The sequence below is a fragment of the Pseudorasbora parva genome, chromosome 4 (genome assembly GCF_024679245.1).
Source record: "Pseudorasbora parva isolate DD20220531a chromosome 4, ASM2467924v1, whole genome shotgun sequence".
NCBI classification, from domain to species: Eukaryota; Metazoa; Chordata; class Actinopteri; order Cypriniformes; family Gobionidae; genus Pseudorasbora; species Pseudorasbora parva.
Window position 1 is genome coordinate 38942104 of NC_090175.1, and position 26645 is coordinate 38968748.

Consider the following 26645-nt stretch of genomic DNA (forward strand, 5'->3'; position numbering starts at 1 on the left):
TCATTTTTGAGTGAGAAGCTAACGGTCTAATCTGAATCAATGATCTATGCTAAGCTATGCTAAAAGTGCTACCACCAGACCTCGAGATCAGCTGAATGGATTTGAAAATGGTAAAACACAACTTTTTAACTCTAGGGGAGTTGGAAAATAAGCCTATTTTCAAAAAAAGTGGAGTGTTCCTTAAATACTTAGTACAAAAGCCTTTGTTGGTAATGATAGCTTCAAGACGCCTCCTGTATGGAGAAACGAGTTGCATGCATTGCTAAGGTGTGATTTTGTCCCATTTGTCCACACCAACAGTCTTCAAATATTGAAGGTTCTGTGGGCCTCTTCTATGAACTCTGATCTTTAGTTCTTTCCAAAGATTTTCAATTGGATTCAAGTTGGGTGATTGGCTGGGCCATTCTAGCAGCTTTATTTTCTTTCTCTGAAACCAGTTGAGCTTTACCTTGGCTGTGTGCTTGGGATCATTGTCTTGCTGAAATGTCCACCCTCATTTCATTTTCATCATCCTGGTAGATGGCAGCAGATTTTTATCAAGAATGTCTCTCTACATTTTTCCTTCCTTCAATTATATCGCAGGCGAGTGCATTACTAATTGTTTTCTTTGAAACAATTGTACCGGCTGATTCCAGGTCTTTCTAAAGCTGTCCAAAAGTGATCGTTTGCCCTTGGACAACATTTCTGATAATTCTTTTCACTCCTCTGTCAGAAATCTTGCGAGGAACACCTGGTTGTGGCTGGTTTATGGTGAAATTATGTTCTTTCCACTAACTGATTATGGCCCTAACAGTGCTCACTGGAACATTCAGAAGTGTTGAAATCCTTCTGTAACCAATCCCATCAGTATGTTTTGCAACAATAAGGTTGCGAAGGTCTTGAAAGAGCTCTTTGCTTTTACCCATGAGATGTTTCTTGTGTGACATCTTGGTAATGAGACATTGGCCATCAGTTGGGACTGAACCAGCTGATATTCATTTGCATTGACAAGGGTTACCTTTACCCATACCCTAATGTCGTTCGAAACCCATAATACCTCCGTTCATCGTCATAACACAAACAAAGATATTTCTGTTGAAATCCGAAGGCTCAGACAGGCCTTTATTGACACCAATGTCATTTCCTCTCTCAAGACCCATAAAAGCACTAAAGACATCATTACAAAGCCCATCTCACTACAGTGATTGTACAATAATTTTATGAAGCGACGAGAATAGTTTTTATGCGCACAAAAAACTATTTTCGTCGCTTCATAAAATTATTGTATTGAGCAATTATATATACACATCAAAACGCTCAAATGTATGCCTCAAAACGATGTGTCTCGAGAGAGGAAATGACATTGGTGTCAATGAAGGCTTATCTCAGCCATCGGATTTTAACAAAAATATTTGAATTTGTGTTCTGAAGGTGAACGGAGGTCTTACGAGTGTTAAACGACATTAGGGTAAGTAAATAATTTTTGGGTGAACTAACCCTTTAACATTATTACACATAACTTTACTGTATTTATGGATATCAATGGGTTGATTTCTTGACATGTGTGGATTGTTTGGGTTGTTACCAACATCTGGGGCCCGTTCTTCGTACCTCGCTTAATCCATCCGAGATGATATGACAGATCCCAGATCTTTTAATCCTGATAACTGATCTCTGGATAATTTGGTTCTTAGACCGAATTTGCGGATTGGATTAATATATCTGGATTTAATTATCAGAGATCACTGCTCATGCCTGTGTTCCCTGAAGAGGGCAGATTGGCTGGCATCAAGAAAACATAATGACATCATATAATTAAAAAAGCCACCTGGCAAAAAAAACTTGTCAAAGAAAAAAAAAGGAAGGACCTTTATAAGGAAACAGACAAACAAACGAACCAACATAAAAGTTAGATAAATTAAATGTGCACTTGTTTGATGAACATGATTCCTAATCATTTATATTCACGATTTTATAATATTTGTACACACTTTACATTTTTATTTTAATGTTGTAATTTTTAATTCAATTTGAAGCAAATTTGTTATGTGACAGCATTAATTAAAGTTTCTTAACAGTCAAGATCAAATGATCTGCATCTATTGCGCTGCACACTCTCATAATATCCGTCATCACTCACATTAATGCACAACAAAGATTAACTATACATTTGGAATAATAATGCATTCAATATAAATATAGATAAATTTGGGTTTCCAGTTACACCAAAGGAGTATGCTGTTGTATTTGGTACCATACCTCAACAAGTTATACAACAACTTGAGAGCGTGTGGAAGTGATTCTTCTGAGGCAGTATATGTTCAAAACAGCATTTTTTTAGGAGACACTGACATTCTGAAACACAGTTGTACTAATAAACATATTAGGGATATTATAACAGGTGAAACAGCTACTCATAAAAGTTTATTGTGAAACTTGTGCAAAGTTTGGTGTATTTGTGAAGCATACTGCTTAAATAATAAAGTAAATGAAGTTACATTTAAAAAAAAAAAATGTTTCATTGTTCTTTTTTTTGTATGTGTATTAATAACTAGCCTATATTTTCTTTGCTGTATTTTTCTGGCAATAAAAAAAAAAAAAAGATTAATTGCACAATGTGTGTAAACCTCCAATACATCTATAAAGTAATCATTCCATCACAATTCACAAATAAATCTCTCAATCAAGTGACTGTGTCTATAGTATTATACACACATTTTACACAACATTAAAATATTATTTTCAAATAAACTTTTATATTTATTATTATTTTAAATTATTATTGCCCCAGGTTCGTAATGAACTCTTGTAATAAAGTAGCAGTGGCTGGGACAGATTTGAAGTATCACCTCAAGATGCAATCTAATCCTGTTTATATGGAATAAGCCTGCTCCCGAGGAGGTTTAAGCTAACGGACCTGTTGCAATGACAGCAAGTCCTGGATGAGCTTCGAAGAACCAAACAATCCGAGATCAAGCCAAATCGTCAACAATCAAATCCAGCTAACTGAGTTAGCCGCGTACGAAGAACAGGTTCCTGGTGAAAATTTCATGTCAATAGTAGCCTAGAAATCGAGACGCACCCTAGACGCCACCCAAGTGTCGTCTAGGAACTCTCAATACCCTTCTGAGCTGTAATCCCCTCACTCTGGACGGGCCAATCACATCTTGTATAGAGTCAGTGGGCGGGGCCATAATGACGATGGCCGAGTTGCGTTTGGGTGCTTCTAGTAAACACAGAAACTGGCGAACGGCGGCAGTCTTTCGAGTCAGCTTTGACCGCGATTCTGGAAGACTTGGAGTTAAGCTTTTCTCTGAGAAAAGAACAAAGAGCAGCACTGAAGTCATTCTTAAAAAGGGAAGATGTGTTCGGAGTTTAGCCGACCGGATATGGCGAATGTTTAATCTATCAACTAGCTCTGCTTCACTTTCATTGCTCTGGTTGGTGTAGCGCTATCCTATCGCGTGCAGAGGGAGTTTGAAAGACAACCGTTTATCCCGCCCCTCGGATTGAGCCCCGTCTATGGTGAGTTTCCAGACCAAACATCTTGATGTGGGTCTGGCTTGTCAAGCTATGTCAATAGCACATTTAGAAATATATTTACTGAGAAAAATTACATGTTCAATACTTATTTTACCTGCTGTATATGGTATGATAAATCTTTGATAACCCCACCATTATGGGGTGTATGGCACATATTTGCTCATATGTGCCATACACAATGGCACATATGAGCAAAAAAAAAAAAAAAAACGATGCCAGTCAGAAAGCCCTTCCTGTCTAAATTATTGCTCAAATAAGGTGCAGTATTGGACCCAGGGGGGTCAATTGGGTATAGGGTATGGCGGCTTCTATACCTTAGAACGGCTAAAGATTTTTTAAGTTGACATTTATGTGATTAAAGTCGAGTCAAGAACAAATAAGCCTAAAGCTCGAGCTGAGACTTGAAGGAGGGTTGCCTTGTCCACAGCTATGGCATATGACACCACGCTGCCCACAAGGCTATTTCTCCTACATAACAGCTTATTTTTATCAGTTCTTTTGTCTTTGGGTCATTATATTTCTCACAGGTTTCTGCTCATCATAATTCAAATAGAGATAATGTAGCACAGTAATGATTGTATAAGAATGCATTAGCAAGTGATTGCGTGTGAATTAATGGCAGTGTCTCTCTACTAATAATAGTGAAGCTGTGGGTTTTAGTTACTACTAAGAAATATATGCCAGAAAGTTTCAGTTTCTAAGCTATTTAATTGATAAATTACAGAACAGTGTTGACAACATTTCTGCTACTTAATTATTCTGTGTGTGTGTGATTTGCACGTGATGTGCCAGCAGCTGCTGTCTGTATGTAGGGTGGGTATGTCCCTCTTTGGCTAATGTACTTTCAAGATGGAGGGGCAACATGGCGACCAGCATTCGAACCCCTCACCCGTATGTATTTTCAATGGCATATTATAAACTTACAAGAATACTTTATTACTTGAAAGAAGTAAATATACATTAATGAGCAAATATTTTTGAAAGAACTAAGTGTTTTTAGCTAAGAATAAACTAAAAAGTTACACAGTGTAGCTTTAAAGAGTCATGGTAGAGCATTAAAAGTTTACTAGTCTATAGTTGGGTTTCTATCAAACATGAAGCAAAGCTTTTCAAAGTTTAGTAAAAAAGAACAAACAAAACAAATGCAAATTAGGTGCATTTTCTTTAAGTTGCTCTGCGAATGATGGTGGTATTGGTAAACTAGTAACCAACATTAAAACCATCAGCAGAAACATTTGTTTAGTCACGTGGGTTTGATGTTCTCTATGTCCGAATTTATTCGGCAGATGCATTTCCATATCCCATTATCAGCATAAACTCTTTTTCACACAAGATCAAAAACCATCTATAGTGAGTGTAAAAACTTTTTGCAAATTAAGATATTTTTTCTCTCCAAAATTTGGCATTTCTATCACTTGTTCCTGATGCGATAATTCAAAATGAACATAAAAGAGGTGATGGAAACAGCTTGTGTCTGTGCAATATCTAATAGACAACCTTGTAAATATTAACTTTGAAGAAACATTTTTCTTTTTCAGAAAACTTGTGACCTTTCCTAAAAAGTAAAAAAAAGGAAAAAAGTGGGGAAAAAACAGATTAAAAAAAAAAAAGTTTTAATAGTGATTTGAAAATCTGTAAAAACTCAAATTCAAAAGCAAAACGTGTGAAAAACACTGCATATTTGAAAATGGAAATGGCTAATAAGCCAATAAGTGCTCCACTGAAGCCATCTACTGATCATAGTGGTCATTTCATGCATTTTTTATTTTTAAATACATGTTTGTATTTCAGGAGTTAGTTGTCCTACATCGGCAAACTTTAATTTTTACAAATTCAGACAATCTTTGAAGGAAGAACAAAAAGTATTTTTGGTCATCACAAAAAAATAACATTTTAATTGGATAATATTCAAACTTTTGAGTGGAATTTTTTTTTTGCTAGAAAAAGTTGTGTAAAGTTCTTGAAAGTCCTTAATTTTTTATAACAGTGGTCTATAACGGTCTAATTTGCTGGGTTGATCAAAGCTATATGCGATTCATCTTTAGATGAACCACACACACTTGTTGTCTCGTTGACATTGAAATGTTAGTTACCTCAAAAATTAAAATTCTGTCATTAATTACTCACCCTCATGTTGTTCCAAACCCGTAAGACTTTCATTCATTTTCGGAACACAAATGAAGATCTTTTTGATGAAATTGAGGTATCCCTCCATAGATTGCTACGCAACTGACACTTTAAAGCTTCAAGTTCATAAAGAGATTGTACTCTATATGAGTTGAGAGGTTTAGTCCACATTTTCTGAAGAAACGATCACTTAAAGCTACACTGTGTAACTTTTTTAGTTTATTCTTAGCTAAAATCACTTAGTTCTTTCAAAAATATATGTGCTCATTAATGTATATTTACTTCTTTCAAGTAATAATGCATTCTCGTAATATTATAATATACCATTGAAAATGCATAAGTGTTAGGGGTTCGGATGGCGGTCGCCATGTTACCCCTCCATCTTGAAAGTACATTTGCCAAAGAGGGACATACCCGTAAATTCAAGCTTCGCTTTTCGCGTTTTTACACTCGATGGCACCGTGTCGAATGTGAAGAGGAGGATTGCTTGAGGCTGCTATATGATGATGGAGGATCACTCTTAAGCCCCTTTCTAAATGCACTTCGGACCCGCAATATTCCCGGAACATTGCCGGGTCGCCTTCTGTGTGAAAGCAACCACGTCCCGGAATTGATTACCGAATTCGACCCGGGTCGGGGACCTAGTAGCATTGCTGGATATGTATCAGAGTCGCCAAGGAAGCGGAAAAAAGAATTAAGACGGCAACGCAACGGGCAAATCAACAAGACAAAAGTAAATATTGGAGTGGCCTTTCCAAGATGGAAAGATCTCATGAGGAGCAACGATTTTAAAAGAACGCCGACGTTTCCTGCTTTCTTCTCGACAGGTAATATTAATTCAGCCTTTTATTGTTGCTTGGCTAATTATATCATGGTGTGCTGAGCATAACACTAGAACGACGTCTAGGATAGTTTTCCTCGCGTCAATGATGAAAAAGTATTGTTTACCTTATAACATAAATCCGTGTTCTATGACGGATAACATGAGATTAATATTTGAATTGCATTATAATTTGTTTGCCTTACGCTAGTGATGTCATATAATATAAAGAATAATGATAGCACTGATAAAAAAAGTTCCTTTACTAAGAATAGCTTGCATTCGTCTGGAACCTGATAGCTGATGTTAGCAATGAAATGGTAAAAAAATAACGAAAACGTAAAACTATTATTCATTTTACATATATTAATTTGATCATAGATCATTTGGCAAATTAAATAACTGCAAATTATAATAGTTTTCAAAAGTAACCTCATCACTTGCAACACTCACCGAAGAGGTCGAACTGGAAGCCATGACTAAATCGGCCACCGTAGGAGTTGAAACGAAATCGAAATTAAGAGGAACAGAAACTATTATACACTGGATGGTCATATACCATTTCACCACTAGATGGGGGAAAATATCACACAGTGTAGCTTTAAAGCTGCAATAATTTAAATGACAAAATGTATGTAATTGTATTTAGTTGTATTACTGAGGTAAAAAGTGTAATTCAATTAGTTACTAATCACATTAAAAGGAAATTGCTTTGCAATGATAAAGTAATCCAAATAAAGTAATCCAAACCACATTTATAATGAGTAACTTATAACAGTAAGCAATTTCATTTCCAAAGTAACCTTCCTAACAGCGAATGTATGTAAGATTCAACACAATACTTTCTGTTGTGACTGTGTGGAATTTCTTTGAATTGTCGTGAATTTCAGGACCAACTTGTGAACGAGCGGCGCACGAAAAGGTGGGATATATTTCACAAAAACTAATCATATCCAATCATGACTTCTCTCACGTGACTTTGGCCTATTCATGCTGTTTAGGGGGGTCTGTTTTGGTTTTAAGTCAATGGGATCAGAGAAGGCACAAGAGCGGCGGTTGTCGCTGTTGTGTTGTTTGGCTACTTTATACTTTTTAAGGTCACATCATTTTTTTTATTAAAGGTCCCTTTGCCTCCTCGGCTGAATTATAAAACCCTTATATAAAATGACCCTTATATAAAATGTGAGTGTGTGTGTGAAGCATAAGCACGCACATATACACACACGCATACACTTTATGTGCATATAATGGAATGGAATTTTTAAATATGATGAATAAAATTGAAAGAAAACAATATGTGGTTTGATTGCTCTTGTTTAATCATTAAATCTAAAAAAAAGAAGAGCTTAATAGTCTGTTTAAAGCACTAGTAAAAAGTAAAACAATGGTGAAAAGAAAATATTTACAGTCCGTTCACATTCGTGTCACTCAGTACAGTTCTAAGGTGTGTGTGTGTGTGTGTGTGTGTCTGCATGTCTTTATGGTTTTGGCAATAAGACGTTAGCTCAGATATACAAACATCACACAGATATCAGTCTTGTCTTTTCAGCCTTGTGTGTGTGTGTATGTCACTTCTTAGTGGGAACTCCCTCAGAGTAGTCCTCCAGTACTCCATTCAGATGATCATTATGAGTCTTAAACCGTCTCTTTCTCTGTGTTCCAGGTTTCTTCCTCTTCTGAATGGGCGTCTGTAACAGCCAATCACAAATCACGTCAACCTCGTGTGAACCGTTCACTCTCACACAAACATGCCTGAACCAGCCAATCTAGAGTGTGTAAATATGTATCTGTATGTGTGAGACAGAACGCACTATTTTCTTTGGTCCTGTCTCCTGCATGGACGATATGCCCTGTTTCTTCAGATATTCTTCAATCTTTTCCTCATCTATGGAATCAACAGGAACACTGCGCCACAGCTTTTGGAACTCTAAGGAATGAATGAAACTTACATCACAATAGAGAAGCTCTATCCACATCACCAGAAATGATGCTGGATCAGGTCAATATAAAACCATGCTTAAATGATGATGATTATCACACACCTTCATCAACAACAAACTGACAGTGTTTGTCATTGTAGAATAGAATCTTCTTCTTATCTGGCCTGGTCACAAATATAATCTGATCCCCAAGTGCCTGAACAAAACAAAACAAAATTATTTCAAATCTTAAAAAAGCTTATCAGCTTTCTAAATGAGAAATACATATTAAATACACAATGTTGGCTAAGTAATAAAACAAAAGCAATATTTGAAAGTCTTAAAAAAAACACATCAGTTTGTCTGTTAAATGATGTCCTGATACAGTGCTCCTGATGGTTTAAATGTAGAGTCTATAAAATGATCCACCTATGTTTTCCAATGAGTGACATTAGCGTGTTACTTTAATAGCCTTGGCTGCGTTGGGTAGGCCCTCTTCGACGTCATCCAGTAACACTCCTCCTAGTCCCAGCTGATCGTGTTTGTCCAGTAGTCTTAGCAGAGCTTTCTTATCCTTCAGATGATACTTGGGTTTAAATGCATATTTCCCTTCCCGTACATCAATCTTAGGATTACTTGATAATGCCTGAAGGGAGGGAGAAGTTAGATTTTGAAAATGAATATTCTGTGTACATGGCTCTGTAGATCATGGTATTCTGCGGTTAAACAATTTGTAATGCATTCATTTGGAATTGAAAATAATAAAGTAAGAATAATACAAAATAATACATGATAAAAATGTCCCCTAAACCGTATGCAAGTCAAATAAGATATTTTCAAACCACCCAAGCAATTAAAGTGCCACCAAATACAAAGCATATTTTTTGCAAATTCTGCAATCAGAGCAGGTCCAGCTGCTCCTTCAGGGAAAATGCATCAAGACAACACTATAAAATAAAATAAAGCAAAAAATAAATAAAACAAAACAGACAGAAAACCAACTTTTTTTTTCTTTTCTTTTTTGCATCAGACAGACTGACAACTTTTTTTTAATGAGTGTGAGGTGTTTATTATTATTTTTTTAATATATAAACATTTAAATGGTTGCTCTCAAAATTAATTCTGAGGTTTTTTTCTAGCTGACTCATGAGTTTATGGACATTGAATTGCATTTCTTAGGTAAACGTAATATATACGTGGCATTGTTTATAAGCTGTTTTATTGATGTTTTTGCATTTGAAACACTGATTGAGCGATTACATGAGACAGGAGGATACATTTAAAGGGTTACTTCGGCGATTAGCATATGGCTTTGTATCAGTAGAAACCCTGAAGTATTTTCAAATGATTCTGCTTTCCCCCCCTCATATCCCCCTGAGACAAGAGATTTATGCATTTTATTTCTGGAAAAATTCCTCCTATGATGCAAATTGACAATATTTGCATCATAGGAGGAATGTTTGGCCAAAGGCTAAAGACTACAGCCAGCAGAGGGAGCCATTTCCGCATGTTTTGAACCCACGCATGGGGGATGGGAGATCACACTCAGAGCTCAGCTCGTAGCTACAGGCACTCATTTAAACAGAACTATGGTGAGCAATGTAAGTCTTTTAACTTCTCACATTAATTTCTATGAAAGTTAAGCTTGCAAAGGCATGAACTGAAACTTGCCAGACTGAACTCGCGTTGTGAATTAATGCCGTGAGTGTAGTTGCGATTACCTCAGCTCTCATCACCAGAGCTCATCAGCTCATTTATCTGACTCCTGCAGTTAGTGCTCAGTGCTGTGACACTCGCGCGGTGACTCACTCATTATATTGAACAGACATGTTCAGTTTTTAATTGTAGTGTCTTCTCCAACTCAGTCACAGTAATCAAGTTGGTGGCTTTGGGAATGGCCTCACAGGGCAGCGAAGCATTCTGGGAATTGTAGTCTTTCCAAAAATACATTTTCTGCCTTTTCTCAGTCTAGAAGGCACCAAATTCAAAAATAATTTCACATTTATACTACATTGATGACCCAGTTTAAATACAGATTCATCTACCCAGCGCTGAAGTACCCCTTTAAGTAAGTTGTTCTATATCTTTTTCAACATACCTTCTGATGTTCATTCATGTTTATTTAATGCTGCAACTAGTTTTAAAGAGGAAGATCAGTTCAGTTTCCAAATATTGGTTGGGAGGCACGCTACAAAGTTTGGTTCATTCATCAACTGCACAGCACAGATTCTTGGGGTTTAAAAATCGATATGTTCATCAACATGAGAATCGATTTTTAAAGGGGTCATGACATAATAAAAAAAGCATTTATACAACCAAGCTGTAAAAATACTTGGTTTGAATCTGAGGTGGCATGTGACATCACAGGGTACAATATTTTTCATACTACTGCCTCAGGAGCAAGACAACAACGCCTACTTTTACATCACCGAAAGACTCAAACCCGAGACTCAAAAGAACTAATCCTTTCTGTTTCCATTATTGACAGCATAGACTCTATGGGACTAACAGGAATAACGAAAGACTCAAACCCGAAAGACTCGTAAGAACTAATAATTTTTGTTTCCGGACCTGTGTCACGCACGGTCCGGGTGGCCTAGCCCCCAGATCTGATCAGAGTCAGACACAGACAAGTCGACAACTAACATCTCGAGGAGTTCGAAGACACGAGAGGCGGAGAACAAACGTGATAAATATGAAGTTGCAAAAGAAAGAATGTTTTGGATCAGGAGGTGAGGTGAACTAACAGAGTTAGACTGCAATAGCCTGACCAACAACTAATCAATTAATTAAATTTTTTTTGGTTTCTTATAATTTGGCTTTGGTTGCAGTACCCTATAGTTTATTTTTATTTAGTTTTTAAATGTAATCAACATTTTCATAAGTACTAGATGTGTTGGGCTATTTAACATGTCATTTTGGTGAAATGAACGAAATGACTCGAAAAAAAGATTAGTTCATTTTGCTGAACGAGACTCAAAGATCCGAGTCAGTAAAATGATCTGAACTTCCCACTACTAAAGTGCTGCAGCTACTGCTCGGGCCTCACTAAACGACGCCCCCTCTGCCACATAATCTAATTTCAAATGCAAAGATGTCAGCCAATCACAACAGTGGGTGTTTTCACTGACATCTCACAGCAGACATGCCCCTTGAAACAGAGCATTCATGCCAGAGGGATAATATCAGCATAGAAAAAATGATTTTTATTTCTAAATTACACCCAAAAAAACATACTAACAATAGAAGTACACCTCAGGAAACATTATAAAATAATAAAAAAAAATCCATGCCATGGGACCTTTAATACTGTTTATGCAGCCAGTGACTAAACGTTCAACTTCACATTTTTTCTCTTAGCAGCATGAATGTTATTTAAATTGTGATTAAATAATATACAGAAAGCGATCAAAGTACGATCTCTTTATAATATCCGAAGCTGTCAATCACACAGAACGACTTTATCTGGACACTCGCCAAAACTTCCGTTATAACGTATAAAGCTTACTGTATTTACATCATGTTTGCTGTTAGTTGTGGTGAAAGCATTTTGTGAGACAGAAATCAAGTTGCACTGAGATCACTGCATCTATCATCTGCTCAATGCTCATTGCTGCAAATGTTCATGTAATGGGAAAAGATCCAAATATAATGCTATAAATGAACACTTTTCAGGATTCGGTAATACCAACAGCTGTAATAGTGAAAACATAGTAAAAGTATTCGAGAGGGTTCTTCGTGTAATGCATATTTAAAAGATGTAAAGATGCACTGAAGTCTCCAGCAGACCTTCAAACAGAGAGCGTTCAAGCCAATGGGCTTTACTTTCTAAACTCATTTTATGATGTAAAAATTGTACTATCATAAGTACCTGCACCTCAGGAAAAAACATAAAAAATATATCTCACGACCCCTTTAACACAGCCCTACTCAAAATTATGGAAAAGTCTAAGACAAGAGTGCATAATAGTATTTTATGTTTCCTGAGCGTGATGAAAGGCTGTGCGAAAACTTGTATTTTATGAAAATTAGTAACCTTGGGCTTTAGGGCCTCTCATTTGCAATACTACACAAACTGAAGGTAAGAACAACTGTGAGCGTACACACGTTTTTATGTTTGTGAGAAGTTCTCCTGTGCGCAAAAATACGAATAATCGAAACCATTATTAGTGAATAAGAGCGAATGTCTTGCTCTCATGAACACACACACACACCTCGCTCATAAGCCACTGTTTCTGCTTCATGCCAATGTCCAGCAGCTTTGTCTCATCCAGAATTTCCTCTAGAGTCAAATGATGAGTATCCCCTCTCTGGTGTCTTGTCTGTGAAACAAAGAGGGAGAAAGACAAAGAGATAAAAAAAAAAAAACGAGTTTAAATGTGTCACAGCTACATCTACATCAGTGGATTACAGCCTGACAGCCTTTAATTACTGTCATGTTAGAGAGTACATCATTTCACTGTGGGGAACTGCCAAGCCTGACACAAAAAAACACTGCTTACGATAATATGAAACTGTAAAATTATCCTGACAATGTCTATTAGTCATATTAGTGTGAAATTTCACACAATGTTTATTAACGTCAGAGTCTGTTGTTAGAAGAGCAAGGGAAAATTCTGTTTCAGGCCCTTTTCCTGTTTTTTAAGCACACAGCATGAAAACCTTCACAAACGATCAGAAGAAACCTTCATTATAGATCACAACATTGGTACGAATCCATGACTGGCAATAGATGCACTGAGTTTGGAAGACATTTCCCATGGCATTTGATGGAGGGAAGCATGTGTTTAATGCAGGGATATTGACACTTAATGCAAACACATGCAATTAATTCAAAATCTGTAATGTGTTAACATCATTTAACGCCAATAAATTACTGAATCACATGAAATAGCGTCATTAATGTAACCACGCAGTTAGATGATCTTGGGAGTTTATCACACTGAGCATCTACAATGGGCTGTTTCATATTCTGTGATTGTTTCTGAAAAGTGCTGTTGCAATGTACATATCATACTAAAAACTATGATGTTTTTTTAATGGGTGGTTTGGTGTGCATAAATGTATGAATTATGGACACCTTGTACCATATGGTAATTTGGTGTCCTGTCCTTTTGGAGTCTCCCCTCATGTGTTTGCAACTTGAATATGATGATGTGTTTATGGCCATATGAATAATTACAAAATATTCAATGCTGTTACAGATAAAATATAATGTGGACAACACATCTTTTCATTAGGTTGGATACTGATAATAATTCACTCAAACCCCTTTATCTAAACCTCTCTCCTCTCTGTTGGACTCGCACATCCACTATGTTTGTAGTTTTACACTTTTTATCTGTTTGTAGTTCTAATCGAATCCTCATCGATGGATTGTGGACAATATTAGCCATCAGAGAGTGCATGGATCCGCACTTCGAATTCTAACCAGAAATAGTAGACCATCCAAGTATCTTTCAGGGTATATGCAGGAATCCTGAAGTTAATTTCAATACCTTTTTAAGACTTTTTAAAGACCTTCTCAAAATATTTTAAGGCCTCATCGCATTTCAAGTTCTAATCGGCAACAAACCTTTAAGAAACAGTCGAATGTAGATTTAAAATCTCTATCGTAGGCCAATTTTGTATCATTTATATTGCATATCTGTTTTACAACGTATGGAGGGCGACACATCACCTAACTGCGCATTCCGCAAAATACATGACGTCACCCGTAGACAACGCTCGCCAGGGATGGAAATTAACTTTTTTCAAAGTCTACCACTCAATGTTTTTACCAGCCACTTTTTTGTTTTTAACTGACAATGTGTAACTGCATTAGAAAATTAATACTACAAGCTCTACAATGGCTTCCAGTTTTATGGTTTTTAGTCCCAACAATGAAACTATTCGTTCTGGCATCTTTGAAGCGTGTTGACAACATACCGAGCAGAACATTGTCAGAATGGGATGCACCGAAATCAAAATTCTTGGCCGAAATCAAAAAAGAAGAAACCAAAGCCAAATTAAACATTTTAGTTTGAATTTGATTTTTCGGTTTTCGAAAAATCAAATTCAAACTAAAATGTTTAACTCGACCTCACTTATGTGTACATTAAATAATAATGCACATGCCTACTGGCCTGCAGAAAGGTACAGAAATTGAATTAAGTAATCAAATGTAAAATAACTGCATATTTAACTGTTTAAATATAAGATTAATCCTTATTAAATTTACAAAAGCTATTCAATCAAGAGCGTTGTTTAATGTCAAACTAAATACAAGGACATCACTCAGGCAGCAGTAAAGGCTGATGCAGGGATATGCTCGTCTTTCTCGACTGTGCACACTATACAGTTCACTTGTGTGCTTAGCTGAGTGCATCTCAGGGTCTGCTCTCTCTCCTCTCTACAGGACATTTACCTCAAACACTGCAAAAGCAGAGCTGTTAAAATTATCAAAGTTTCCATCCACCCCAGTAACCATCTTTTCACTTTACTACCATCTGGTAAGCGCTTTCGTAGTCTGATGGCAAAAACCGAGAGACTCAGGAAGAGCTTCTTCCCCCAGGCCATCAGGCTCCTTAACTCAAAACCAGCCCCTTAACATTTTTATGTCTCCACTTAGTCAGTAAGATCTCCATCTTTCACTACCTCACTTTCTGACAGTGTCACCTGTTTGCACTTGCACAACCTTTTGTTCATGCCTGTGTATCTTAATATTGAAGAGTACAGTATAATGCACATAGCCTCTTCTACATCCCAGGGTATCTTATTATTTAGGACTGTAGTTTACTCTCATGCTAATTATTTCCATTCTATATTTAATTCTACAATATACATCATTTTTATATGATTCTTATAGTTTTATTGTTTAAATGTATTTTTTATTTATTTTATTTCTATATTTATGTATATTTTGAGCTGTGTTGTATTTAATTTTATTTTTTTATAATTGCACTGTCCATGGAACGGACCTGACTCACATTTCACTGCTGGTTATATATGCCTATATAATTGTGTATGTGACAAATAAATACAACTTGAACTTGAACTTAATGTCCTGCTGCCAATTTATATTGTATCCATGTAAAGAAATGGATTCAACCATAAATATAAACTAAAACTTTACTTTAAATGAAAATAATAATAATAGTAAGCTATTTCAATGAGAAAATACACATTAAACGAACAACAGCAATGCTAGAACTTTCCTCAGTGTGGCTGAGCTCCCTGTTGTGACATCATCAGTGAGCTCACTGTTGTGACATCATAGTGGAGATTCCGTTCAGCACGAAGCTGCAAATCTGACTCTCGTTCGCCGTCGGTGTTTGAGGAGCGAAGCGATCGAAAGACTTTCGACACTTTCTGCAGATATCCACGACATATACTGAAGCCACTCGCAGCATTCAGTGTCTATTATGGCGCTGTTTTGCAGTGTATCTCGACTTTTTGAGCGTTTTGCTCACTTCTTGCTAAGAAGCGAGACACGAGCACAGCAGTCAGAACCTGCGGCAGAGAAACTTCCAGAGCAGTGCGAGTCCTTTGACTACACTGCCAATGACAAGAAGTGCAGGAAGAGACGCCGCAAGGTGCCTGAGAAGTACCCGCTTGGAGAGAGAGAGGAGGAAAGAGAGGGGAAGGTCAATAAGGGAGGCCGTCATGAAGATGAGGCTGAAATAACACCCGAAAAGATAAAGAAGAGAGAACGTGCACAGCAGAAAAAACGAGAGATGCACAGTCTGGAAAAGTTGATGGAGGGAGGAAGTGAGCTTAGAGAAGAAGAAGAAAAGAAAAGGAAGAAGAGAAAACGGAAGCAGCCAAAGGTCAAAGAACCAACACCGCTTCTTGTGGAGGTCAAACCTCTGCCTTCTACCATCCGATGTTCCTTCCTAAAGCCAATAGAAGGAGAACTGCCAATGCTCCCAAGTGTCTCCGGACACCTCGCTCTACCAGCCGCTCACCTCAAACCCCTGCCGCCAGTGACAAAACCTGAGCGTCCTCAGAATCCAGATCCAGAACCTGATGAACACTTTTCCATCTCTTCATCCCAAGTGAGTCGTCCCAAAAGACTTCCTCCGAGCCCCACTCCTGTACCCGATGAAGCTGTTGCTCTGGGACGTCCTCCTAGCCGGAAGCCTCAGCCGTTCCCTTCTTCCCAGTTTGAGCCCCCTCCAGAACTCATGCTGATCGACATAGAGGATGAGGAGAGCGAGTATGTGGAGTACACGGGGAAGACCTTCCGGGCCAGTGACTTACGCAAGTCTGAACGTCCCCAAACGCCGGAGGCCGAAATCAGGCAGAGAATGCTTGCTTGGTTGGAGGTGGACGAGGACGAGGTGCAGGAGGAAGCATGGTCAATGGAAGTGGTCCGGGCATTCGAGGAAGAGGACTATGACCCCAGTGAAATGGGAGACTCCGAGGCCATAGAAGGCCCTTCGGATGATGACCCTCAGATCGCAGAGTTCATGAGGAAGCTCTTCTGCGAAGCCTCTCCTGACGGTCCCAAGAACGAGACCCAGAACAATATGAACCAGACAAAGAGAAAAAGAAAAGTGCCATTTTCTCTGTTCACCTGGGCAGAGAAGAAGGCCCAGAAAAAGAAGGAGAAGAAAATAATCAAGGAGAAGGAGCGAAGAGAAAAAGAGTTGCTGTTTGTTCGGTACATGAACGATCCAAAACTAAAGCACTTGTGGATCAACAAACACAACCGCAACTACAACTCCTCCTAAAGCAGTTCACCGTCCCTCACTCCCTCCTCACCTTTAACCGGTGTAAATAAAAAAGTCTGCATACTAAAAGTTGAAGGGCAATTCCAGCGTTATGGATGTGACATTTGAACTCATAATGACAGCTGAAATGTCTCAGTAAAAATCTATTTCTTACAATATTTATATTGGCAATGCATATTCACAGAGCACCCTATCTGGGGAATTGACAGCAAAAATATTATTTTCTAAATTATATTTAAGACCCCTCAAAAAAGGAATATAGCTGTGCGTTATGGATGTGACAGGAAATGACAGTGTTTTCAGTGTACTGTTCGATTTTCTTTAAAGTCTGTGAACTTTTAAGTCTAATGTATAAATATTGCTATCCACATGATGAAGGGGTCTTATTTGAAAATAAAAATATCAATGTATAAAATGTAAATAAAATTTATGAAGTGTATCATGAGAAAAAACAACGTTATGGATGTGACAAAACCCTGTTATGGATGTGACGAGTCTGAAATACACACAGAATCTGTTTGGAAAATCAACGAACAAACCATCATGGCACATTTGTTGACACATAAAATTACTTTAAATGTTAATTTAATAGTAATCTAGTTATATCAATGACTCATATGAAGTAGCCTGACCTGATTTAGTTGAAATAGCCTATTCTTTCATTGTCTCAGGTAAGATGGGTCTTAATCAACATGTAAATATCATGACAATAAAATGACTAATATATATTATATATATTAGGGCTGGGTAAAAATATCGATTCATCAATGCATTGCAATTATTTGTTTCTCAATTCAATATCGATTCATCAAATCCTATGAATCGATTTAGCCCACCGGCCAGTGGCGGCGCTGTGGGCAACACTCTAGTGAGAGCGTTCAGCGCTGTACACAAGACGTGCTTTACCAAAACAGCAGCTGCACTCCGTTCAAGCCTGCACCACTAAAGGCTGCAACATACTCCGCAAAAACAGAGAAAGAAGTTCTCGCTCCCAGGGCTGCGAGAACAAAATGACGTCATGTTGTTCTCAGCCCTTGTTTGGGAGTTCTCGCAGCTTGTTCTCTACACATTGCCTGAGCAGAACTTTTTTCTTGCGGTTGTCCGAGAACTATTGCGTGATTGGTCAGACATTTAAAGTGGGTGTGGTTAATGCGGAGAATCGGCACCTTCTTTTCTCGTGAAGTATGAATGTACTTCTGCCAGAACGAACTTTGTTCTTGTTCTTGCCACCTCGAGAAAACAAACAAATTTCTTTGTTCTTGCAAAGTATGTTCCAAGATTAACGTTAAAAGCCGACGTTTGGGCTCATTTTGGATCAGCTGCTCAGTTGTTCAGTGTTATTGCGCCAATCAACACTGGCCGTGTTGGCGACATGCTTTCATATCGTGGCAACGCGTGCAGTCATGTAGATCACGGCGCTCTCAATAGTTGTAAAACAAACCACCGCTCTCAATACATTTAAATGGCTTAAGTGGACAGACAACAGCTTCACTTCACTATACAGTTAATTGCTTTCGAATCTGTGTAATGTTGTAATGTTATAATATCAATCCACTTTGTTTTATGAATATGCACATTTTGTGCTTCTGTTTACATTTCTTTCATAACTTGAATGTATAGGAAGAAAGAAAAATACTTTCTACTTACAGTTACATGCACTTTAGAGGTGTTAATAAAGCACCTGTTTGTAACAGGTGTGGTTTGTATTCAACACATGTAAAATATTGTACAATTTATTCTGCTTGGAAAAATGCTGGGGTCAATTTGTTCTTACACATTGATAATACTGCACACATTATTAAAAAATATACTCCGGTACTTAATTACTTGTGTATTTACAAATTAATCAATCAATATCGAAGTTAATAAATCAATATCGAATCGAAGCCTCAAGAATCGAAATCGAATCGAAGTGTGAAATTCCTAACAATACCCAGTCCTAATATATATATATATATATATATATATATATATATATATATATATATATATATATATATATATATATATATATATATAATGTAATATATACACATACATTGAATTTAATCAAATTTATTTATCACATCATAAAGAGAGTGACCATTTGTTTTGTTAACATTTACTTATGATTGTACTTATAGCCTAATAACCTAAGGCTTTGTTACAATTCACTGAAACACAGAGGATAAGTATGTTTATCACTGCCATGCCGCCAGCGACAGGAAAACACATTTATTTAAATCACATGTGGGTTTGATTTTAGAATTTTCTTTATATGTAACGTCACATCCATAACGCAAAATTAAAATGTTTCCAAGTAATAAAAGAGCATGAAATGTTCATCACATGATACATTTATATAAGTTAACATTGCACAGAAATGCTGGACACTTTTTTAACAACACTGTATATGTAGCGTAAACTTATCCTCTAAAACGTTATGGATGTTACATGGCCCTGGAACTCACGACACATTAATTTAAGAGGCTTATAAATTCATAGAACTTTACTGTTAAAGCATGCTAATTGAACACAGTGCTTAATCATCCCCTTGTTAATCAGGAAATTGCCAAATAATAAACTTTTGCTGAAACATTGAGTCTATATATTTCCTTTTCTTGATAACACTAAAAAACTGATATTTTAAAAACTCTTCTTGCATTGGTACACACCTTATTTATGGTGTAATAAACCAACAAATACCTAAACAATTCAATGAGAATGGTTGCATACAATAAAGTATAGATCCAAGTAAACATTTTAAGAACAAATCTGTTTGTGTGTCACCAACTTTTTTTTTTCACCGTAAAGATGACCTTTGCATGGAATTGCCCTGAAAGATTCATGACTCTTCCTGATTCAGGCCCTTCATAGATAAGACACATTTTTACTTTACTTAATTAATTTAATTTAGCGAAATTAGGTATGTTTTGTGTTCAATCAGCCTAATATATTTAAAACTGAAGTTTACTTAATTAATTTGCGTTAAAACTACATGAAATATTTGTGTTGACATAACTAACTGGATCTGTAGTTCCCAGCATGCTTTGCAAGGGACTGCGCTAGGAGAGAAAATGAACGGATTAAAGTGTTATTTTATGTGTTTTTCAGTAAAGGGAAAGATGGTATTAGTTTATGTTAGTGTTTAATGTTCAGTTATGTTGGAAATTGAGGAGTTTCTGTAATTTGGTTGCCATTATGCAGAAGAGTGGTGTCTGTGTTTAGGCTGAGGGCACTTATGTACAAATTCATTGGATGTAATTCCTGCCCTCAATTAAATATTTTTAGTTTGTCCAATAAGTTATTTTTGCATTTTAATTTTAAAAATATGCTTGTTGTTATTTAAAAGTTTTAAAGGCAAATTAAATTGATAACAGTGTTCACCTTACATAATAACCTACATTACATACATAACATCATTAAGTAAACGGCACATATAAATATTATGTAACAGTGACAAATTCAAATGTATTTACTCAAAGAAATTGTGCTTTACTTTATTTTTATTTTTTTCATATAACTAAATTGTTATTTGTAAAAAAAAAAAAAAAAAAGCTCAATATAGTTGTGTGCAACCAGCCAACCACTTACCACATATTATATAATTTTTAATTTAAGTCATTTTTTGAGTGTGACGCTGCAATGCAAACTGCTTTTCTACTCATAGCTTGGAGCCCATTTGGAGGCTTATTAGAATCTCAAAAACAAGTTTACACAAAATGTGGGATGAAATTCAATATGAGCTGGCTCAGTTTTGTTTGTTCTTCTGTATTTTGACATAGTATTCAAAGAGCTCCTAGCCTTTAAAAAGCAGACTGAGGCTTGTTCATATAAACTACAGGAGGTGACAGCTAAAGTTTGGGAGAATTTGATTATTTGTTCACATTGGCTACCAAAGGTAAAGTTGATCAGTTTCTTGAATGTTTGTTAAACTACCATAGACACATACAGTATATGCATATAAGAGACGTTTGAATATAAAAGAATAAGTGATTTCTTCTTGTTTGTAGAGACTGAAATGGTTCTTCAACACAGGATCTTGTTGTTGCTCCTCATCTTGTCATGTCTGATTGGTATACACTTTCTATTCTATTCCACATTATGTGGTTGATTAAAAGTTTACAATTAATTCAAAGTGTTGAGGATTCTCAAATGTTTTGTCGACTTCTGCAATGCCTTTTTAATTTAAAAGTAATGTTTCTAATATTTTGTTTATCTGGTCTAACAGTGTTGACAGATTAACCCAAAAATGTGACATTTACCCACCCTAAGGTCATTCCAAACCTAAATGAATTTATTTCTGTGTAGCATAAAATAAAATAATTTGAGTTGTTTTTTTATTCATACAATATTCAAATGGGAGCCTAACCAAAATGGCTTGGTTGCCAACATTCTTCAAAACCTCTTATTTTGTGTTTCACAGAAGTCATACAGGTTTGGAAGGACACGAGTGAGTAAATGATGACAGCATTTAAAAGTAGTAAATTTACTTTACTGCATCCTAGCTCAAAATCATCAGTGCTTTACTGCAAAGGGCATTTCCTGGTGACAAAAAGCAATATTAAGTTTATCTGCATTTGCAGCAAATTCGATAATATCTATCATTATTTGTCCTTGTCCTAGTTTTATTTATATACTCCAATTTAAGGCCCCAACCCCAGCAAAAACATTCACGGGGAACTCATGGGCCGGATGTGCTGGGTATGCCAGAGCCGAATTTTAGCCCCAGTCCAGCCCTGCTTAAGGCATATTCAGACGATGTCTGCTTGGATACTCATCAAGATGGACATGTTGACATACTTCTTGTGTGAGTTGGTCCTCTTAAGCGCAAGACTTGAAAGAGAACTCAATATTTGCGCGCTGTGAGACGAGTGCGCGCTCTCGGATGATGCACAGTGTCAGATCCACTCACTCCACGAGTCTCACAGCGCGTCTTCACGCGAGTGATGACGGAGAAAACGATTGGTCATATGCGCACATACGGCAGCACTCGCATGCATTGAACAAAGTTTACAAAGAGGTGAAACAGCTCGGTAGGTGAAGCGAGTTTACCCGCCACAACTCTAAATCAGCCGCATTTGGCTGGTGGCGGTGCAAATTTCCACCCCTGCTGCGCGCGCTCCGAGCCGATCTCAGACTGAGCGCCCCGTTGTTTTTTAATACTTATGGGGATGAAAATAAATATATTCATAAATACTTTTTGGAGTCAAACTCTTTTGACAAAGCTTGAACAAAATACTTTCAAAATTTAAGACTTTATAAAGCTGTGATAAGACTTTTTAACACTTTATAAGGGTCTTAATTTTCCCAAAATTGATTTATCACCTTTTAATACTTTTCAAGACCCCGCGGATACCCTGATCTTTGGAATATTTATTTCAACATACTACAATTTGGGACAAACTAATTCTAATACTATAAAGGACGGATAGTATGCAAATTGGGATGCACCACAAGCTAAATCTGAGACCGTAGGGTGTCCCGTTTGTAATTTTAGGTTTCAGAAGGGTGCTTGCAAGCTCTCCCTTTGTGGTCAAAAAACGCCCTCGCTGCACACTTTTGCAGATCCCGCACTGAATCGATCTCCACAGCAGATTTCTTTCCGGCAGTCAAAGCGCCATTGCGTCACAAACCCGCGGACTCGTAGGAAGACTGCAAGGGTTTAGGGTGCCATTTGGGACGGGGGTCAAGTGTCGTTTGTTTGGAAAGATACCTAAATTTACCTTGAAAACAGCTTACAGAAAATACAGTTTTGTGAGAATCCCCCTTCAGTGTCAGTTTACTTTGCTGGATATAGCAAATGATGACAAATGGCATATGCTTAATTTCACGATAAGTGTGCAATTAATCTGTTGTTCCATATTGTTATTGTGAAGCGTCCTTGAGCTGGGAAAAGGCACTATATAAATGAAGTACATTATTATTAAAATCACACAAAAGGTTGCAATGAAATCGTGATTAAAAATTATAATCTATTGACAGCCCTAGTTTAATGACAGTGTGGATTGCTCAACTCAGGAACATTTCATTCCCCGTGTGCCATTCTTTATGTATTCTGAATTAAACAAATCTCCTTCTGAGTTAAAAGAAGCCTTTTCACAAAATTAAAGATCAGTCTGTGGTGTGCACTAATATAAGATGGAAAATCGATCATAGAGAAGCAAAAAAATGACAAATGAAAGACACTACAGCAAATGTTAGTTTGTTTAATGGACCATTAGACTGTGGAAATGTAAGAAAATGTGCATATGTTTGTATTACCTTCATGTAGTTGACAATTCGGGCCAAAACTCCAAACCTGTATCCTGAACTCCCAGAAAGTGCTTTGAGATTGAAGGAGCCATTGCTGGGATCTGAAAGATGAAAGGAGGACAAGGAGGATAAGAAGAGATGAGACCATAATGAGTAAGTGCATCCACTACTAGGTCATTAATGCGAAACTACTATCGTCTCAAACGACAATACATAATAACTTGCATTGTGTTCAAACACAAAGTTAGTTTCTGGCTGTTATATTCCACACCATTTAAAATTCTCTCTGCTGTCAGCAGATACTTTCTTACTAAAGATACACACCAAAGTGATGAAAAAGGCAGAGGGAAAGACAGCAAAAAAAAAGATAAAGTGAAGTGCAAAGGGAAAAAGCAATCTGGTTAGATGCCTTAATTCATTCCTTTGATGTAGTCAGTTTGACAACACTCTCTAATACAAAATAAAAACTCAGAACAAAAACAGATTTCATCTGCATGATGCAGAACAGCCTACAATTCACCATGCCAACACCCGTTTTAAAAGGGGGCCATTCAATTATAAAACTGTATATAGTAATAGTGTGATTTAGGAAGGCTGCATATAACAGTATAATGACAATAACAAAGCTGCACTGATAAAAATAATAGTAAAGCTATTTGGAATATTACAGTTATTTAGGTGTTCTTATAGTCGTAATGTCGTCCGAACATAAGGAAGGGGGGGGGGGCATACATGGCATTTCCTTTTCATATGGGGGCACATTTTTTATGATCTGATTTACTGAAACAATAACATCCTGCATTTATTATACCTAAAATTGCACAAGTTCTATATTAAAACAACACAAGATAGTCCATCCTACAACTAAACACAAGCAAAACACCTTTTTATTATGCTTATTCACTTAACAGCAAAAGCTCAGTTCCACCAAGGCAAGAACACAATAATAAAATAAAAATAAAAAAAACATACCAAATAGCAATACAAATATGTACGTCTTCAGCATATTAAGGTGCATTAAAGGCTTTGAGTGTACTCGCCATTAAAAATAGTTGGTCTCCAAGTGATAGTCAATTATTGATTTATAAATATAACCATGTTACAAGTACCGTTTTGTGTAATAATGCATTAAATATGAATGATCTGATCATAGGCAGCGGGTGAGCCAACTCCAGGGTAAGAAGATGCTCTTAAAAAAATACAGTTAAATAGATTTCCTATTAAATTGATTAAATAGATGTCCCTGCACAACCTTGTATAACTTAATTTTACCAGAAAAGCAAAGCAAGCATGCTGTATGTGGGATTTGACATAGCAGAAAGCATGGAAAGAGCTCTCCCTTTATATAATCACAAAAAAAAAATATCACTCATCGTAGTTCAACATGAAGCTGACTGCACAATGAATCTCATATTTGCATAACTGTTTATTATAATGCGAGGATCTGCGATCAAGAACTCACAATCCACTCCGGAGTTTTTGTTCAGTGCTAACATAAACAACTCTGATTGGCCACTGCATTCAAGACACCAACAGATTTGTTTGTGATTGGCTATAATGCTCAACGCTGCAAAAAAACATAAAATAGAAACCTGATGTTTTCCAGATCACGAAGGGTAATTTGCAAAATAGGTTTCACAAATATGATATTATTACAAAGAAAAATGATTTATAGAGTAGTAAGGCAGCTTTTCTCACTAAAACAAATCAGAAGCAGCAGCGGGAAGTGGTTTGAGTGAAAAATAGTCTTAAATCCGCTAGTCTCAAATACGTGGTGCCTTGCACAGCCTTCACACTGGATAGTGGATGAACAAGCAGTGTGTAAGCAACGCAAAAGCTGTGCGCATGCAGAGCGGGAGCAGTACGCATCCATTGTGGGAGCAGTATGCGTCGTTTGTTATGTGTAGCTGAACCGTAGCGTGTGTACTGCGAATAAAGAATCATCCATTGTGCCACCTTTTTAAGGTGTTCTCAACCACTGTCTGTCACATGCTTGGATATATTCTGCCGCGGTGTTCCCCTACTGTCCCACATGCATAACCTGCATAATATATGTAGTTTACATGATAAAAGTAATCTTAAAGTTAAGATATAAGACCTGTTTAAATGATTAACAAAAGGTATATCTTAACTTTGAGATTACCTTTATCATGTAAATCAATCAATCAATCAACTTTATTCATATAGCGCTTTTACAATCACGATTGTGTCAAAGCAGCTTCACAGTGTCAAACAGGATAATATTGCAACAAAATTAGATTTGGCTGTACAGTCGTACTGGAGAAAACAGTGATGTTATCAGCTTATTTTAATTTATCATAGCGACAATGTTGGCATATTAGTACTATAGTTTATAGAATTAAATAAAACCTAATTCATAAATTTTATTTGTATAATTAGTTGAATAACTTTAATCATAATTTTAGTGTCCCCAACTGAGCAAGCCAAGCCAAAGATGACAGTGGCAAGGAACCAAAACTTCATCAGGGCATGATGGAGAAAAATAAACCTTGGGAGAAACCAGACTCAGTCGGGGTGCCAGTTCTCCTCTGGCCTATTAACACACCGTGTATGATTATTATTCTGGCAACCTTACCGGTCAGAAATCATATTAGATCGGAATATTCAAAAATGTCAGGGTATCCCGGAAGAGACGGGTTTATTTAGGATGGGGTGTCGATTACACAAGAGTATAAATACATGAAGGATCAGAATTATTGCGCCCGAGACAGGTTTTTTGAGCAAACAACCTATAAGCACAGCATGTTATATGTGGGGGACAGTAGAAGAGGAACAGTTACATATCACAGTAGAGTATGCTGCCCAATTAGTAGATAACTATATTTTTGATGGCCAATGCCGATATCTTAGAGTAGGGTGACTGTTGGCTAAAATAAATCATTTATATTTTTTGGTATTCATATTTAATAAATTAGAAATATAAAAATAAATGTCAAAAAAAAAAACATACACACACATACATACATAATATATATATATATATATATATATATATATATATATATATATATATATATATATATATATATATATAAATCTGCATTCCCTTCGCACAGAGACGGTCACGCTCAAAAACACAATAATGCAGGCTGCATATGCTTCAGAAGATCTCACGGCTGGATTAGATGTGAAAGGATTGTGATTTCTTTTAATGATATAGATGCGTATTAATGTTGATGGTGAATGAGAAAGTAATATAGCCTATATTGTTTTCCTTTCTGTTGCTAATAATATAAAGCAGTAGTTTATAGTTTTTTGCAAACCGTTTAGTTTCTTTGTTTAACAGGT

The 26645-nt window shown here is 36.6% G+C and overlaps 1 protein-coding gene across 1 annotated transcript in view; it reads right to left on the reverse strand.

Annotated features, from left to right (window-relative positions):
* Nucleotides 1–7765: 7765 nt before the first annotated feature.
* The window catches only part of gtf2e2 (general transcription factor IIE, polypeptide 2, beta), a 31098-nt gene continuing 12218 nt past the window's right edge, over nucleotides 7766–26645 (reverse strand). The window contains exons 3-8 of the mRNA XM_067441712.1: nucleotides 23346–23437; nucleotides 12603–12710; nucleotides 8852–9034; nucleotides 8512–8605; nucleotides 8281–8396; nucleotides 7766–8157 (exon numbers count right to left, since the gene is read on the reverse strand). Of these exons, the coding sequence (XP_067297813.1) occupies nucleotides 8038–8157; nucleotides 8281–8396; nucleotides 8512–8605; nucleotides 8852–9034; nucleotides 12603–12710; nucleotides 23346–23437 (713 nt within the window). The 3' untranslated portion in view covers nucleotides 7766–8037. The remainder of the gene's footprint in view (nucleotides 8158–8280; nucleotides 8397–8511; nucleotides 8606–8851; nucleotides 9035–12602; nucleotides 12711–23345; nucleotides 23438–26645) is intronic.